The sequence below is a fragment of the Madurella fahalii genome (genome assembly GCF_045866475.1).
Source record: "Madurella fahalii IFM 68171 DNA, scaffold_2, whole genome shotgun sequence".
Classification (NCBI taxonomy): domain Eukaryota; kingdom Fungi; phylum Ascomycota; class Sordariomycetes; order Sordariales; genus Madurella; species Madurella fahalii.
The window spans coordinates 2385271-2401747 of NW_027263972.1; the positions used below are offsets into that span (position 1 = coordinate 2385271).

General features: G+C 55.2%; 1 protein-coding gene across 1 annotated transcript; it reads right to left on the bottom strand.

Moving 5' to 3' along the window:
- Positions 1–1266: 1266 nt before the first annotated feature.
- MFIFM68171_03448 (IDC1 protein involved in sexual reproduction encoded by the IDC1 protein) lies at positions 1267–6651 on the bottom strand (the record flags this gene model as incomplete). Its single annotated transcript, XM_071058869.1, has 5 exons — positions 1267–4270; positions 4345–5583; positions 5670–5981; positions 6037–6163; positions 6222–6651. 5 exons carry the CDS (start codon positions 6649–6651, stop codon positions 1267–1269), a joined length of 5112 nt encoding a protein of 1703 aa, XP_070914970.1.
- Positions 6652–16477: the final 9826 nt, after the last annotated feature.

The window sequence follows — 16477 nt, forward strand, 5'->3', positions numbered from 1 at the left end:
GCGATCGCTGCGCGTGGCCCTAAGCAATGAAGATGACACTTGAGGCAGGTTTCACTGTGCAGAGGCATCTTCACCGTCAGATGGCGCGCTGGATGACGATCGCTGGGGGCTTGGGATAGAGCGGCGAGATGGGGATGTCGACTCCAATCTTTTGCACTTTTTTTGCTTTCATTTTTCGGCATTGACGTGATTCCCATTGGATCTCTCTTGTAGCCTGTCATGTTCTTTCCGATTGTTGGACTGTGGAAAGAGCGCAAAACACTAAATGTTTTGCGTTAAGTGAGGTGTTTGGTCGGTCGAACGCTTGAGCAGCTGTTGAAGCATCTCTCGAAATCTACCCCGAGCTCGTAATCTCAACCACACCACCGCTCCCAGTCAATCACAACACCTCGAAAGCAGTACTAACAAAAATGAATAGAACAAATGTCAAATTTTTGGCAAAAACCAATTACTCAAAAGCTACCCATGCCACTGACATACAAATCCATACCACCCTCCTCTGGGAAACGAACAGGAAAAAGAAGCCCACATCCAACACAGTGCCGTGAGGCAACAATGTATACCATTCCTCCAACGCTTTTCGTTCGTTCCTCCTTTTGTTTTAGGTGTGTAGTCCCATCCAAAGGTTTATATATCCAATCTGTCTTATTCCTCAACCACTACCACCATCCCACACTTCAAGCCGAACACCAAACCCAACTATCGTCCAACTCATAAGAATTAAAAGAGAGGAAAAAGCTGCAAAAGAAATGGACTCGACATGCACAAACAACAGCAAACAACCAAAATACTGGCAATGCAAGAATAGTCGTGAAGTATACATCCTCCCCTACCCGTGGTACCCATTACTCATCCTTTCCCGCCGTCTTCCAAACCCAATGTGGTATCTCGTCCGCCTCGTCCGATTCCCCATAAAAAGCCCGCGCTGCCAGCGGGTGAAAACAGGGGTATAAGCGGTGGGTATTGTATGCTGAATGTAAAGATGATGAATCGAAATGGCCTTGTATATATCTTCACCTCCTCCTCCTCTTCTTCAACAACAACAGCCCCCTTCCTTTTATGAAAATGGCAGCTCCCTTCTGTCCGGTCCAACCCTCAAGTTTGTGGTATGGTCTCGAAATCAAAACGCCAATCGCGATGCAAAGAATCGAATCGAAATCGAAATCGAAATTTGAAGAGGAGAGAAAAGAAGAGACGGGGAAGAAGAGAAAGTCGACCGTTGACAACGGTCGCCGGAAATCGAAAAGTTCTTCCAACGGGGAGATCTTAAATCATCTCGCTCTGGTGCAGCCCGGTGCGGAACTCATTCTGCGCCTGCTGCTGCGCAACCTGGGCCTGCACCTGCTGAAACACCTGGTTCTGCACGCGGTAGTTCATCGACACGGGCGGGCCCAGCGGCACGCTCTCGTACGGCGCGTGGACGATCATGTCGGGCGACTTGGTGCGAGCGCCAATCTCCCGCTCGCGCGCCGTCCGGCTGCGGCTGGCCGAGCGCATCCGCTCCGTTGCCCGCGAGATGCGCGCCCCGATGCTGTTATCGACGCTGCTCCGACCGCGACTGTGCCCGTTGCGTGGCGCCGGGGGGGAGATGATGGGGACTGTGGTCTCGCTGATGGGAATCGCCGCCGGGACGGACGGCGGAGCAGATCCTTGCTGCTGCTGTTGCTGGGCCTGCTGCGTCTGGTCATCGTCCATGACAATCTCGATCGTACCCGAGCTGCCGCCGTAGACCACGGGCGCAGGGCTAAGTGCTGCCAGGTGGGGCAGAGGAGCAGGCGGCGGGGGCGGGGGTTGGGCAAGGTGCTGCAGCTCCTTGAGCATTGGTGGTGCCGGCGGCGGCGGCGGTGGGGGCGGGATGTTTGCGTCGTGCGATGGTCTCCGGCTGGGGAAAGCGTTCGCATCATGAGACGGCCTTCGGCCCTGAGATGAAATCGAGTGCCCCCTCGTGTGTCCCTGAGGTGGTGCCAAGTCCTGTGGAGGAGCGGACATGGACCGCCCGATCTGGGCTGCTACACGTGAGTTGGCGGGCGGAGGTGGAGTGTAAACGGTCGACGGTAGCAACATGGCGGCGCCACTGTCCTTTCGCTCCTCAGGTTCTTTTTGCACCTTTGTTGGAGAGTGTCTGCCGGGGGAGAGCTTGCCCGGCGAATTCTGGTTCGACTGTGTCGACTTTCCAGGAGATGCCTGTGCAAACGTCGCCGGGATCGGGGGCACCGGCACGTCGTGTTTGCTCGCGTCAGACTCTAAGACCAGGCGCATAGCCCTCGGCGTGGCCGGCAGGCCTATCAGGGGCCCGTTGCGGTTGGCATACATGCTCCTTCCAGCAGTTGGGTCCGCACTCGCGCTACGAGAGGGGAGATCCTCCTTCTTGGGCGGCACATACGTCGTACTCGGGAGTTCCATGATCGTGGGTGGCGTCCGGACGGCCGGGGAGGCAACGATCTGATCGGGATGGATGATCGGAGGAGCCGAAGGCCGCCTTGCTAGCGATTTCCGACGCTCCTCGAGCTCACGGGCAGCTGCCTCCTTCTTCAGTTGCCTCTCGTCCTTCATCACTTTCAGATCCCCCGCGCTGTCTGTCACGAGCTGCATTGGCGCGGGAGTCGTCAACGGAGCACCAATCTTGCGCCGCGCAGAGCCCTCCGACCCGGCGTGCGATGTAGTCCGCTTGATGCCATCCGATTTCTCACGGGTTGTTTCTCGCGACCACGCAGTAGACCGATTCGACGCCGGCGAATTAAGATCCTCTCCACGGCGGTTTCTGCTCGTGCTGCGATTGTTCCTCTGGCGGAACTTCTCGCGAGCCTCCATTGCCTGTCTGTAGTCCTCCTCATCCTCCGAGCCATAGAAATGTTTCTGGTGCATATCCACCGTCATGGGCTGCGGCGAGGAGGGCGATCTGTTTGCCGGCGGCCCACGTGATGTGGAACGGCCGCGGAGATCGAGTGCACGCGGCGCATGTCTATCGGGACTGCGGGTGCGGCTTGAAGTACGGCCGTTCTGGCTGGCAGCTCGGCTCGATCCCCTCACACGAGAGCCGTCTCGGTTGGCATAGCCGACCTTCCTGACTGTACTCGGCTGGCTTGGCGGCTCGAGCTCGTCGTCGTTGGAGATGTCGATCAGCCTCCCCTTGGCGTCCACGTAATGCGTCTGTTCCTCTTCCTCTTTTGGAGTTGCCAAGTTGATCAGGTCCTCTGGAGACATGGGCACAGGCGATTTTGGAGATCGCTTCCCACCCTTGGGCGTATAGGTACGCGCCGCAGCCCGCCCGCGATCCCGTGATTTTTCACGGTCCTCTTTGCGCGTCTGGCTGTGATCACGCCCATTGCTGCGCCCATCACGGCTGCTTGCACGATGGCCGCTGCTCTGAGCAGCATCTAGGCTGTGAATGTAGTCGTCTAGGCCTCTACCCTGCTGGTGCTGATGGCCACGGTGGCCCCTGGCAACACTGGACGCAGCGGAGGTCACGGAACTGGCCACGGACCCTGGGCCCCTTCGTCTAGAGGGCCAGTGGTATCGAACGGACGAATTCCCCGATTGTTCCGGTGAGGTAACGTCCTCTGTCAGCGAGTCCTTGAAAGCGGGCAGAGATAGGTCGAGCCCTTCAGGAATACGAGTGCGGGAGCCGTTCCTCTTTCTTCCGCTCTCCATCAAAGCAGCCACGATGGCCGGGGACGGCGACGGAGGGGGCGGCTGCGCCTTGGTAGAAGAATCCTTGCCCAACCTCGGGCTAGCAGTGCTCGGTCTCGCGAGCTCCAGATTCTTCACGGCTCCCTCGTGCCCTTCCATCTTGTGGAGGGTCGCATATGGATCTACAGCGGCCTTGGATACCGCCGTCAGGAGATCACGGTGGGTCGAATCGGGCGCCTCGCCGATGGAAGGCAACCGCTGGCGACCGAAGCCGTGGCCTGGGCGGGCGGACGCTGGAGTATTGAACTGACTCCGGTTGCCTCGCAGGACCGCAGTGGTCGGATCAATGGGTGAAAGAGCAGACTCCAAGATCGGAGTCGCTGCGGCAGCGATTGGCGTCTTACCGTCATCGCCGTGTCCCGAGAAGAATTTGGCCTTGGCCTGCGAGTCGCCAAAAGACGTAATAAGCTTCAAAGCCGAATTCTTCGCAACACTCCGCTGCGGTCCGTGGTTGGTCATTGGCGGGGAGAGCGGCGGGCTGAGCAGCTCCGGTACCGTCTGCGTGATGCTCCTGAAGTTGAGTTGCTGCGCAGACGGTGACGTCCAAGGCTCGGTAGATTGAACCCCAGTGCAAGCAAAGCTATAAATCATTAGCTGCCTTTCCCCCATCTCTCTCTCTCTCTCTCTCGGTGGCCTGAAATCACTAGCACTTACCATCGGATAGCGAGCTGCTGCTGGCCATGCTGCACCGCCCACTCGCCCCATTTCTTGACAATCTGCTCCTGTCGTTCCCAGGCTGCCGGGAAAAAGAGGCAAGTGAGAATAAGGGCCTCCATGTACTTCTTGTGCGAGATATATATCTCAACGGCATCATTGTGATCTCCGAGACCGATCATGATCGTTGCTGCAGCGTGAAGGTCGCCATGCTCCAGCAGCCGCTGCACATAAGCACGACCCAGCTTATGTTGCGACTCCTGTCCTCCGATGCCGCTGAGTGCTAAAAGCATCCAGTCCGATGAAGTCATGTTCTGGGAACCCATGGCCATAATGTCGGTGTTGATATCACCCAGCCACTTGGCGAGTAGGATACGATTGGTGGAACCCAAGGGATGTCGGGACATTTCATCCCGAATTAGCTCGTCGACTTCCTTGTGCCACCCAAAGATCGTGCTTAGCATCTGGTGGCGAAGATCATCGTTCGTCAAGTGGCTGGTATCAGTCGAGTAAGGAGCCTTGTACGGGACATCGGCGAGGCGGCTTTTTGTGAACTTGAAGAGATCTACCACTCTTGACTCCTCCGGGCTGCGTGGGACCTCGTGGCGTAGTCTTGATGGCTTGTGACCAGAGCGTTGATGGGAGGAAATGGAGCTGCTGGTCGAGAGAGATTCCCTCTCTCTCCTCTCCCGATGGTGAGCACCAGATCGAAGCGATGAACCGGTCGAGATGTACGTGTTTTCCGTCATGCTCCGTGAAACGACCGAGGATTGGTACGCCCGCGGGACCTTTTGTGACGTGGAAGACGAAATCGACACACTCGATTGGGTGACACTCGAACCTGGGCTGCCTGGGCGGTAGAGATCATTGTCCAACTCGTGTCCTCTCTGGATGTATCGCGCCAACGGAGATCTACTATCCTCATCTCCCTCGGACAATTCGGTTGGGTGGAATGCAATCTGGACAGATGATTCTGACTCGGAGGCATTGCCGCCCTGGCTCTTATCCTCGGCCTCGAGAGAGATAGGTGGCGATGGCGGGAGAAGATTCGAAGGGTGCTGTACATTGGCAACCATCATGGCCGGAGCGTTCAGGTCAAATTGCTGAACAGTATTGTTAGCTCCCAGTGTAAAGAGGGTGGCCCCAGGACCGTAGACTGCAAGGCCGCGGATCGTCTCAAGAGTAGGGATCGTGTCAGAGGTAACATGCTTCGTCCGCACATCCCACGATATTGTTTCGCTGCCCGAGTTTCAAGGATCAGCAATCCGTCTTTGAGAGTAGTAGCGAGGCGGTCCCGAAGAAAAAAAGAAGGAGGGAATTCTTACGATTCCGAATATTGGATGATCCGGCCGTTTTTGGACCAGCCCATCCAATTCGGTCCGGTGAGGTAGTTTTCCGTTCTCTTCAGGATGCGCACGACCTTGGCCGGATCATCGCTGTTGTACGCCTTGGACACGCTCCACACCCGGAGATCGCCATCGTTCGTCTGCACCGCCAGCATGTCGGATTTTTGCCGAGAAGATGAGGCGTGCCATGACAGAGTCACAATCGGAGACGGCCCTCTTGAAGTAGTGAGATTGTGTAAAATGGTAAACCTTGGTTGAAGAGTTGCAATCAAGAGCGAACCATTCTGGTAACTGAAGGCGAGGTTAGCCTCGGGCGCATAGGGGATCAAAAAGCCATGGAGCCTACCCAATCGCAAACGTTCGGCAATCAGCTGCGGGCGAGAGGGATGTGATGGCTATTTGATCAATAGTTCGCGCAGAAATGTGCTCTGACGTTGTTGGTTCGAAGAGGATCACATTGCCTTGCGTGTTGCCTTTTCACTAGAGTCAGCCAAGCGCTCACGGCAGTAAGCAGTAGCATGTAGCACTCACCAAACGCAACATTTCCGTTGCGCATCCAGGCAGCACATGTGATATTCTCATAGGATGCAAATCGAGCGACCTCATCTCCTGTCAGGAGATCCCACACAATCGCCGTCTGGCCCGCGTCGTAGCTAACCACCAATCTCCCTGCGCCCATGTCGCTGTGGTTATCAACGGCCAGCAGCTGCACCTCCTCGGAGTGCCGTGCAAACCGCCTCTCTATCGCAAGTGTGTCGTGGTGGCAGCACACAACCGAGGCCCCCTGCGCGTAAAGGAACATGGACGCTGTGGCCGCGCACGGCTCGAAGTAGCGAACAACGGTGTTAGGGCTGGGAGCCATGGCATAGCCCTGCATGTGAGCCATCCGGCCCTTCTCAGAGACCGGCGTGTTCGACCCAGCACGGCTCCGGGAGACATGATGGCCGGTAACAGCGGACATGCCGGGCAACGGGGTAGGGCTAGATATGTACCCGGTTTCTCTAGATCGAAGGCCTGCAAGAGTGCCCCAGTCATATTAGCCGGCTGCCTGCATACAGGGGAGCGTCGACAATGCCGGCTCCTAACCCCAAGAGTCTCTTGGGATGGCGCGATGAAGCATCCGACGGCGCACCGGGAGGCGAGAACAATAACGGATCTTGAACATACCAAGCGGGCGGCGAATTACACCTCCCGTATGTGGAGCGGCGAAACCAGGACGGGCGGCAAGGCTACACAGTCCGACCCCCAACCATTACATGGAACAAGTCCGCTCAACCAGCCGCTGTCCGTTCCCGTGAGCGGTAGGTTCCTCCGCGTTCCGTACACCGACAAATGCCGAGCTTAGAAGCTATCCCAGCATGTATAGGCGAAGGGCAAGCGGGCGGTTACGGTGTCGTGTCGGTGTCGTGTCTCAAAATACCAGTGTTCCTCGACGGCGGCGGTCTGTTGTCGTCGGTGGCGCAAGACCCGCGAGAAAGGTGCAGTTGTGGGCACGGGTGCAGTGCGGGATGGACGGAGAGAGAAGTGGTCAAAAAGAGGGACCGGAGGGTAGGTATTGTTAACCTAAAGCGTTTCTTCTGCGAGAGACACCCTGATGTCGCTGTAGACGCAAGGGGGAAGGGGGGGGGGGGGGGCGGGCAGGCCTGTATGGGGGCGGCAAAGGTATCGAAGTTACCCGCCTCGCCTCGTGGATGAAGTAGCGCTCAACCCTCAGGGGTGGCCCTTCACCAACTCGGCGCTTGTCGTGCGGCGAAGACCTTGAGTATACAGCACCAACCGGCAGCAACAGCGGTAACAGCTCTGTACTATACTGGTTCAGGCGATTCTGGGTCCAAGGTTCGGTTGCCCGTCCCCTGATTGCCGTACCTTTTTTGACGCACTCGATTTGTGTTTTGGGTCTTCTTTCCTCTTTTTTTGGTTCCGGCGCCTGCACACTGTGTGTTGAGGGAAAAGCAGCTGCAGACAGCAGAGAAAATGGAGAAATGGGAGAAAGCACAAGGTGCCACGGAGGATGTGACAGCAAATAAGTCGACATCCAGCCATTGCAGGCGCTTACTCCGGACGGAACTCGAGCCATCACTGGGCAGGGCCGCGAGTACTAATGAAATTAGAACTCGGTTCTCTCCTCGTCTTGCTCTGCTCGGGTCCCTCACTGCCTCATCTTCTCTTCGCTTGGAGCCCATTTGCGCGAATCTGGGAGCAGCGGCGGACCGCCCAGGCCAAGGAGGGGAATTGTATGGTCGCGGGGACTGCATGGAAAGCCGAGATGGCAAGATGCGCATTGACTAGGGCGGCACTAGCAACGGGCAAGGGACCGGGGGCAGCTGTCGAGTAAGAACGCTTGTTCGGCCTGGGCTGGACGGTACCCTGGTCTGCAGGAGCAGAGAGTGACTTTCGTTTGGCCTTGTCACTGGTGGGCAGCGCAGTAACCCCCGACTCGAGCAGTGCTTTGCAGCGGTCCGCATCAACCGTGGTTGGCCTGCAGCATCCGGCGTACATGGTACATCCAATATTTGCCATAATTAGGTGTCTTTCCGGCCTCTCAGTTGCGTGCTCGCGAGTCGCCGAAACCTTGGAATGAGCGTGCGCAATAGGAGAGACGAGATCCACATGACTAGTTCTCAGCCATGGGATGATGCTTCTCGTCCGTCCACTCAGAGTCTTTTTGGCCGCGGCGAAGACCTAGGGGCTTGTCTCGGGGCCGAGAGACAGACTCGGCCCTGTCCCGGGAGTGGCTTCCGTCAGGACAAAGCAGCCACGCATTGGATCCGGAGATGCTGTGTGAATGCAAGACACAGCGTTGCAATATGGGGACAGAGGGCATGGCGTTGCCAGGCCGCCGTGGGCGAGTTTGCCCGTTTGTGTGCTTATGGCTGCCGTCCTGGTCGTAGCGCAGCAGCAGTCCCCGACTGGATTTTTTGGTTGTGCCTGAGAAGAGGTTGCAACGATCTGCAGGCGGGATTGCTCGATGCCAATGCCAGTTTTGCCCCGCAGCAATTGCGCGCACCCCTGTGCCGTCCGTCGATGACAGGAAAGGTAGCCCGTACATACAGTGGTACTGTACAGTAAGATACTACATACAGCACTTACTCAGCGATGCAACAAGATCTATCGCCTCTCTCGCCATCTAACAACGCCTGCCATGTTGCGCTTTCCGCTTGCTGTGCGCCGGTCTCGGACTGGGGATGAGCAAACTCGGTTTCCTCCCGTTCCGTCTCATGCTGGGTTCGCAATCGCTGTTCCTGGGCTCGGGAGGTCCAAGTCTCTTTGGAGGTTGTGGTTGGGCCGTGGGGTGGGAGGAGCGGATTTGGCGGCGGCGGGGAGATGTGGAGAACGCAGGGGACTTAAGCGCCTTCACTGACGATTGGCAGCACCATCCCTGCTCGTGCAAACCAATCACTGCTGCCATCACTCTCGCCGACAAGGGTGCTATCGCCCGTCCCGCTTTCGATCTTTCGATACGCCTGCGGTATTATCCTATTGTTCTTCTTGTTCCTCTTGTTCCTCTTGTTCCTCTTGTTCTTGTCTTTGAGCATTTCCCGTTTGTTAAACAATGCGGCCAGTCATAAGCCAAGCAGGGCTCGACACGCACTTTGTGTGAGCCCCGAGTTCCGGGGTCGAAGCAACCCCGGAGCAGCACTCGGCAGCATGGCGTGGGATTCGGGTCCTGCTCGGGGTTTGCTAATGTCTGCTACCGGGCTGGGTAGCGGCAAACTCGTCACCGTCTCTGCATCCGATCAAGCCATGGGGCTGCACGACCAGGGAACGCTTCCTAGATCGCAAGCCCCGGGCAAGTCCCGCAGTCAGCTACAGTACAGTACAGTACACTACACTACACTACACTACACTACACTACACTACACTACACTACACTACACTACACTACACTACACTACACTACACTACACTACACTACACTACACTACACTACACTACACTACACTACACTACACTACACTACACTACACTACACTACACTACACTACACTACACTATACTACACTACATTGTAATGTACACTTACACTACCTAAGCACTCCAAACTGTCTTTTTCAGAGATTCATGCGGTGAAGCCTGAGCGGCTCAGTCCGGTCTGTACTGCTTGAATACGAATAGGTTCGCGGCTTTTGAAACCCCCAAACGTCGAGTTGGTGTTCACGCCTTGACCCCACCTTCAACCAGCTGCAGGTCCACACTCTACTTGAGAATTCCAGATTAAGTCGCATACCTTAACGGTAAGCCCCTTTCCAGTCAGAAGCTGGAATTCATGGTTCGGTCAGATGGTTGTGAGAGGTCCTATCAATGCACACCATCCATTTCCCAATCATTGACGGGAATGCTGGTCCCAGATGGCTCCCGAGAGCCAGAGTCCTTCCATCACGGCCAACGTCCCTGCAGCTGTGAGCCCCGATTCGCTTCTTGGCCGTCCCCGGGATGGATGCCCGGTTGGGTGTGACTCGCAGGTGTTGCTAAGCCCGTCCGTAACCTTCGGCTCCTCCTCCTCCTTCTCCATGGCTCGATGCGGCGGCCGGCACCCAGCTGTGACCAATGCCCATGGTAAACGGGTAGGAAAGGTCAATCTCAATTGTTCTCCCATTTTGCAACCCCCCATCCGTCGGCTTCTCGAGCGAGCTGACAAAACCATGACCCCCGCGCCGTCCCCAGCCACAACGTTGAGACGTCTGGGAAAGCAAATTTCAACCAGCTGCAGGCATGTTGCGTACGCACACAATGAAACCTCCCCCCGCCCCGCCAAAGCAGCAGCTCCGGGTGGGTTACGCTGAACCCTCGGGGCCTCGAGAGGAACCCCCAACCAGCCAAATTGAACCATCAGTTAAATGGGTCTGCTTTGTGGCTCAATGCCATGCATCTCGAATTGACGTTGTGCCCGCATACCCACCGAATGAGCCCAGATGATGTGATTGCGAGGTCACCTTCTTGACACCGGGAGTGAGGCGGCCACGCTGAGCGGGCCCGTACCCGACTCCTTGGGAGTCGATGGGCCGTAGGGGGGCGAGCAAGCAGGCCGGTACCCGCCTTTCTCCGTACCTGGCATGACCGTATATGCCGTAAGACGTCAGCGTTAAGTGTATGCATCTGCCCTGAGCAGCCAACAGCATCACATGCCGCCTGCCCCGCTCGCGTCACCGTTCGTCTGGAAGACCCGCCGCATCAAACGGGGACGTGGAGAGAAAGGACCCCGGGTTTCGGCATCTTGGTGGTCGTTTGGCGTTGCGCAACGTGGGAGCGGATAGCCCTCCTCGGGCCCTCTGTGCCACATCCCCAAGCCAACCGCATAACATGAACCGGGCCAGAAAGAAATCCAAGATCTGTGTGGGTGAGCGGGATACAGTGCATGATTTGGATAGTATTCAAATTATCTGCGCACGGTTGCCGACTTGGAGTCCCAGATCAAAAGCTGTGCCACTGCACCGAGACAAAAATGTTAGGGTTCATTTAGTCCCCGCGATTGAATGATTTGATCTGCATACTGGACCGGGCCTGGATCGGGGAGACACCGGGAATGGTCGGTGCAGGGCCGAGCTTTGGCCTCTTTTCTCATCTCCATCTCAAAAGCAACAAGGCTGGGCCAGCGGCGGCAGCGGCAGCGGCAGCGTCGCATCCTTCGATCCCATGTCGCGCAGGGGGGGTCTGCCGCCCTGCCCTTGTTGGCACGATCAGCTGCCGCCAACATCAAAAATGCAATGCAAGTTAGCTTGTTGGTTCGAGGCAATATGTCATCATGCCAGGCACGGCCGTTCAGATGCGCCCTGACATGCGTATCGCAATCTTACAACGCACGACAGTACATGGCGGCATTATTACGCGACGGCACACAAGCCACACAACATTTCGATCGGTCGATGTTTTGTCGCGCTCGAGTTCGAAGTTCGACGGAGGGAGCCGAGTCCCCCCCACCCCTCCCCTCTGTTCCTTGTTGTCACTGGCTTCTTCCGGGACTTAGACTACGTGTAAGGAACAGTACCGCAGCCTTGTGTTTCCCAAGTGGCACCTGCCTCCGGCAGATCCAGCCGCGCGTATCATAGAGAAAAGTGCAGCTCTGCCGCGTCGATCACCGATTGAAATCTAGATCCTGGTTTGTCCCCCATCAAATCCGTGTAGTATTCCGTACCTGATTTGAAGCAATTGCATCCGGTGTGGTGAGTCTATCTGAGAAGTTGATATCGGGCAGCTACAGCAGACAGCATCGTTAAACAGCCATATATAGCGGCTGATATGAGCCATGAAACAAAAGCTGGACGTGAACGGTGGAGCAGAGGAACTAGAGACTGCGTAACCAGCCAAGCCATCTGACGCCACGGCGTAACGCCTCGATCTATCACGGCCCCTCAAATGCTTGTCCGTCCGCGCCTCATCGGTCCTGTTTTGGCGCACGCACAGCCTTGCCGTTCGTCTGTTTCACTTCATAACAGGAGCCTAGAAAAAACGTGGTGGCAGACCAACACGCGCGCAGCTCGCCCAGCACCGCCTCGGGGTACGTGACATCCGTCGTTCCTGGAGCCTGCTGCTCGTTTCCGGTGTCGTCAGCCCATGCCGACAACATCTTCTTTTCGAGGAAAGCTGGTTTAGACTAAGCGAGAAGTGGCTCTTATTGGCCTTGTCCCTTGGGCGCATATCAACCGTATGCGGTTGCATCACATCCTCGATAGGGTTTGACGTGATGCCAAGCCCGGCGATATGCCGCCACAAGACTCAAATCACGTTGGGGCATCTGATCACGGGCTTGTGCACCACGTTATCTTGAAAGATCTCCGCTAGTTTTAGTGGGTTTCTCGCGTCCAGACGAATATCACAGGTCGTGGAAGTTCGATGAGCTCCACATCTTCCACATGTTGCGGCTTGCAAGTATTCCGCGTGGCAGAGAAGGCTTGCCCGACGTTGTAAGCCGGGATAATCCTTACGGAAATACGAAGCATAAGACACCAGCCAAAGCGTGCTCAAATCCGGGGAAAAGTGCAAATACAGGGCTGATCATCGGGAGCTTTCCGTTCTTGCCGCCAACGAGCTCGCTGCCTTGCTGCACTGATTGGTATCTCATGCCCAAGGGGCCAGAACACGGGACAAGAACGGTCCTGAGCCCTTCGGTCTAACCCGGAAAGGCGCATCCCATCAAGCCTCCCATCTCGCCTCTAGGCAGGATCGAGCCGCCTCTCATCACACACTAGCTAAAGTTGAGGCTCGAATCACACGGGATGAAAATTCCACGCAATTTAGCTTGCCGTCGTAACGCTGCAGTTTCGGAAGCGGTATCATATGACGTGAGGAAGAGACTACTGGCAGCTTCTTTGTAGGCAACTTATCCAAGATGGCTTTAAAGTCTGAATCTTGCCACATGCCACTGACGTCGGGTTGTCGTGAGCGAGTATTTTACTTTAATACTCATTCACAGTGTGAGCCATGAATACTCGCAACCGGTTCATGTTTGTATGTTCAATCTATTCGAGGCTAGGTTAGTTAGTGGTCAGCATCTCAAGGGAGGATCATGTAAAAACGCTGTCCCTGTTATTCGCCCTCTATCAAGAGTCAAGACCCCCGTGCACGTTAGCTAAGATCTCATCTTTATATCTAGGATAATAAAGCCAGTTATAACTGGCGGTAGTGAAACTCCCAAGAACTGACGGGGTACTTTCCGGGCTCCTGCATCATGGCCCCTTGCCCGGGCGCTGTTGCTACAATCTCATCGACATTCTTGTAATAAGATCCAGCGGGAAAGAAAGAAGAAAAGAAAAGAAAAAAAAACAAAAAAAACAAAAAGACCAATGTTCTAAGAGTATTGGCCGAGACAGCTAGCAATGCGCGTGTTATGAGCTGCCTTGATACGAAGTAACACTGGTTGTAATTCTGTGCTGGTTGTGAAGTACCCCTGCCTATAACACAGTCTGACCTAGGGTCTCATTATACCCGACTGGACATCTTCCAACGAGAAGAGGGAGTTCAAGTAAGGCAGTGAAGAAGATAAGCCCATTAGAACTCTTTGTAGTGCCCCCGAGGCCGACCGCGGCGTACCGTCTCATACTTGCCGCTCGCTCCACAGCCACGCTTGAAGCCGCCTCGGGGAGTTTACGTAGCATTCCACTACTTTTCAGTAGTCCATTTGCACGATTATCGTTCAGGTGTTCCATGGTCTCAACATACCAGGCAGTCTGGCCCGCTCGGTACAATGCGCAGCATCCAATGTTTCTGAACCAAATACTAAAACTTCGTTTGAGGCAAATCTCCTATATGGAGGGAATACTAGTCCTTGTAACCATCATCAGCATACTGTTACCACTGACAAATCAATTTCTCCGTCTTGTCACACCCGAATTAGCATCATATTTCCGACTTGACAATACATACCGGCTCATTAGTACTCGCCGGTACCGGCCGGGGGACCGTCAGGTGTCCCCTCCGGGCTGCAGCATTGTTGTGAGTACCAAATTCCATCCTTACTCGTAGCAATACGAGTAGGGATAGTACCGGAAGTGACTGCAAACGACTGTCAATGGAGGACGTGGCATTAAGTGACTCCTCTTTGAGCGTCCAACCGACTCCATAAATACTTCACAAGCGCAACACCGATCATCCTATAAAGAACTTCTCTCCGTATTGGTTCGCCAACATCACTCTGCGGACCCGCTCAATGGCCCTGGGGCCTACGGTCAAGCGGTAGCACATCGCGAGACAGGCAGACAGGAGACAGGCATGAGCGATGTGGTGTTTCATCGGAGGAGCAACCCCTACTGCCACCAACCCGGTCCACGAGAGATTAATGAGAGCACTTTTGACACAAGGACTGGCTTTCGCGGCGGGTGTGAGACTTTGTTATTTGGAAGCACGGAATTTGCCCACTATTGGGAGGCGGACCGCCCATTCGTTGGTTTTCGGAACGCCAGAGCGTGGGTTGCACGGTGTGTGATAAGAACTCCGGAATGCTGCCAGGCCGCTTACCGGGTTTCTCAGCTACTGGATGCCTGTGTTGTGCCTTACAAGGCATTGAGGTTCAACCAATATGGCTTTCCCTTGGTGACTCTAGATTAGGGAGCCGGAGGTCAGGGACGCAAGACGGACGCTTTGCATGGAGGACGGGCGCCTTGTGAATTCGAGCACCATCACGCACCTGGGGGAACCGGGAAAGTACTTGTCAGGTAAGGGTTTGGGCTGCTATACCCTCGCGTTGAGGGGTGCAGCGATGTAGCAGTCTATTCATAAGCTGAGGTGTCTCGACTGAAGCGCCTGGGGCGTTTCATTAAGGGGAGGTAGAGACCAAAGGAAACTAGTATAGCAACTTGTGTTGACAACAATCGCGGAACAGGCCAAGTTACGAAAAGGGTACCTTCCTTTCCAGCAATGTATGAATGGTTCACGGATCCGCCAGGTCCTCTCTCACTATGGTACACCGGAAAGGAGCGTTTCCGTGCGTTGACAACCTTTGCAGGAGCTCCGTTGTAATGAGACTTTCTAGCTACCTAGCTACCTGGTATAGGCATGGTGGTGGCCCATTACTGCCCTCGTCGCTCTGCAATGTCACGTTACTCCAACGTATCTAGCTATTGGATAGGTACAGGCGTAGCAGTAGCCCAGATTACGAGTGGATTTAAGACGAGAGCAACTCTTGTCATCTCTACCTGACACTCGTGGTCTAGGTTACACGCCATCACGCCGCCACCGGTCAAAACAGTTCACATTGCCATAAGAGACGAACTCATTGATGAAGATGATGATAACTCAAGTTGAGCCTATCTACTACACTACCGAATATGTATTACGCAAGAAATACCGAACAGTACATGAGAGGGACCAAGCCAGACAGGTACAACTCTCCAACCCGAGTATCGCTATGCTCGAGACAAAACAGGGGGGGTATCATGCTTAAGGGGGTATCCAAAACAAAACAACAAGATCCATCCTCAATAATGGTGGCTCAGCTCCGGAGACCACACCACACGAAGCACCAGAAGAAGCTCTGGCAATACCCCACAAAAATTGTTGCAAAAATTGAAAACAGATAAAACGCCAACGATGCCGATGATGTGCGGTGCCAGTGTGTACTGAATAGTGTAGTGCAGCGCAGTGCCGAAACTTTTCCCTTTCCTTCCCGGTGATGCAAATGCAACATGGACAAAACGCCGGCTTTGGTCCCAAGAGAGAATAAACAATCATAAAAGGTAAATGGGAATATGATGCAAGCGGGTGGATTAAGGCGTTGTTGAACCCGAAAGGGCCGCCGGGACCGCCGAGCCGGTGAAGACAGACCTCTCACCGCTTATTAAAAAAAGGTTTGGTATAGCGATGAAAAAAAAGATGTACGCCTTCGGGTCCGGCCAGCGGAATTGGAAATGACGGTAAAAGAAGCGGAGAAGAACCGAAAAAAAAAAAAAAAAAAAAAAAAAAAAAAAGGGCCTGTGCCCTCGGCATTAGCCCATCCGCGGGCCAGGGCTGGTGTAGCGTAGGCGTTGCACAGGCCTTGGACGGGATAGAAGGTCCAGAGTCCAGATGGTGCGAGTCGGGGTTTGCTTCCCATTGGCCCGAGCCGGGCCTCGGACGTAAGGCAGAAGCGTTGGTTGTGGGCGGATGCACCTCGGCAATTCGCCGGAGTGCGAAGGAAGTTACCGGCCCGCGGGCCGTTAACCAGTTTTCCAAGGTTGCGATTCCTGCCCAGAAACTGCGCGTCTGTTCGCTGTGCGTCCGAGCACCGAAGCGGGCTTTTCGGACGACCAAGCAAATTTGTTTTTTTCGCCCAGCCCGAAACTTGGTTGTTGCCCGCTCGTGCTCGACCGTTTTCC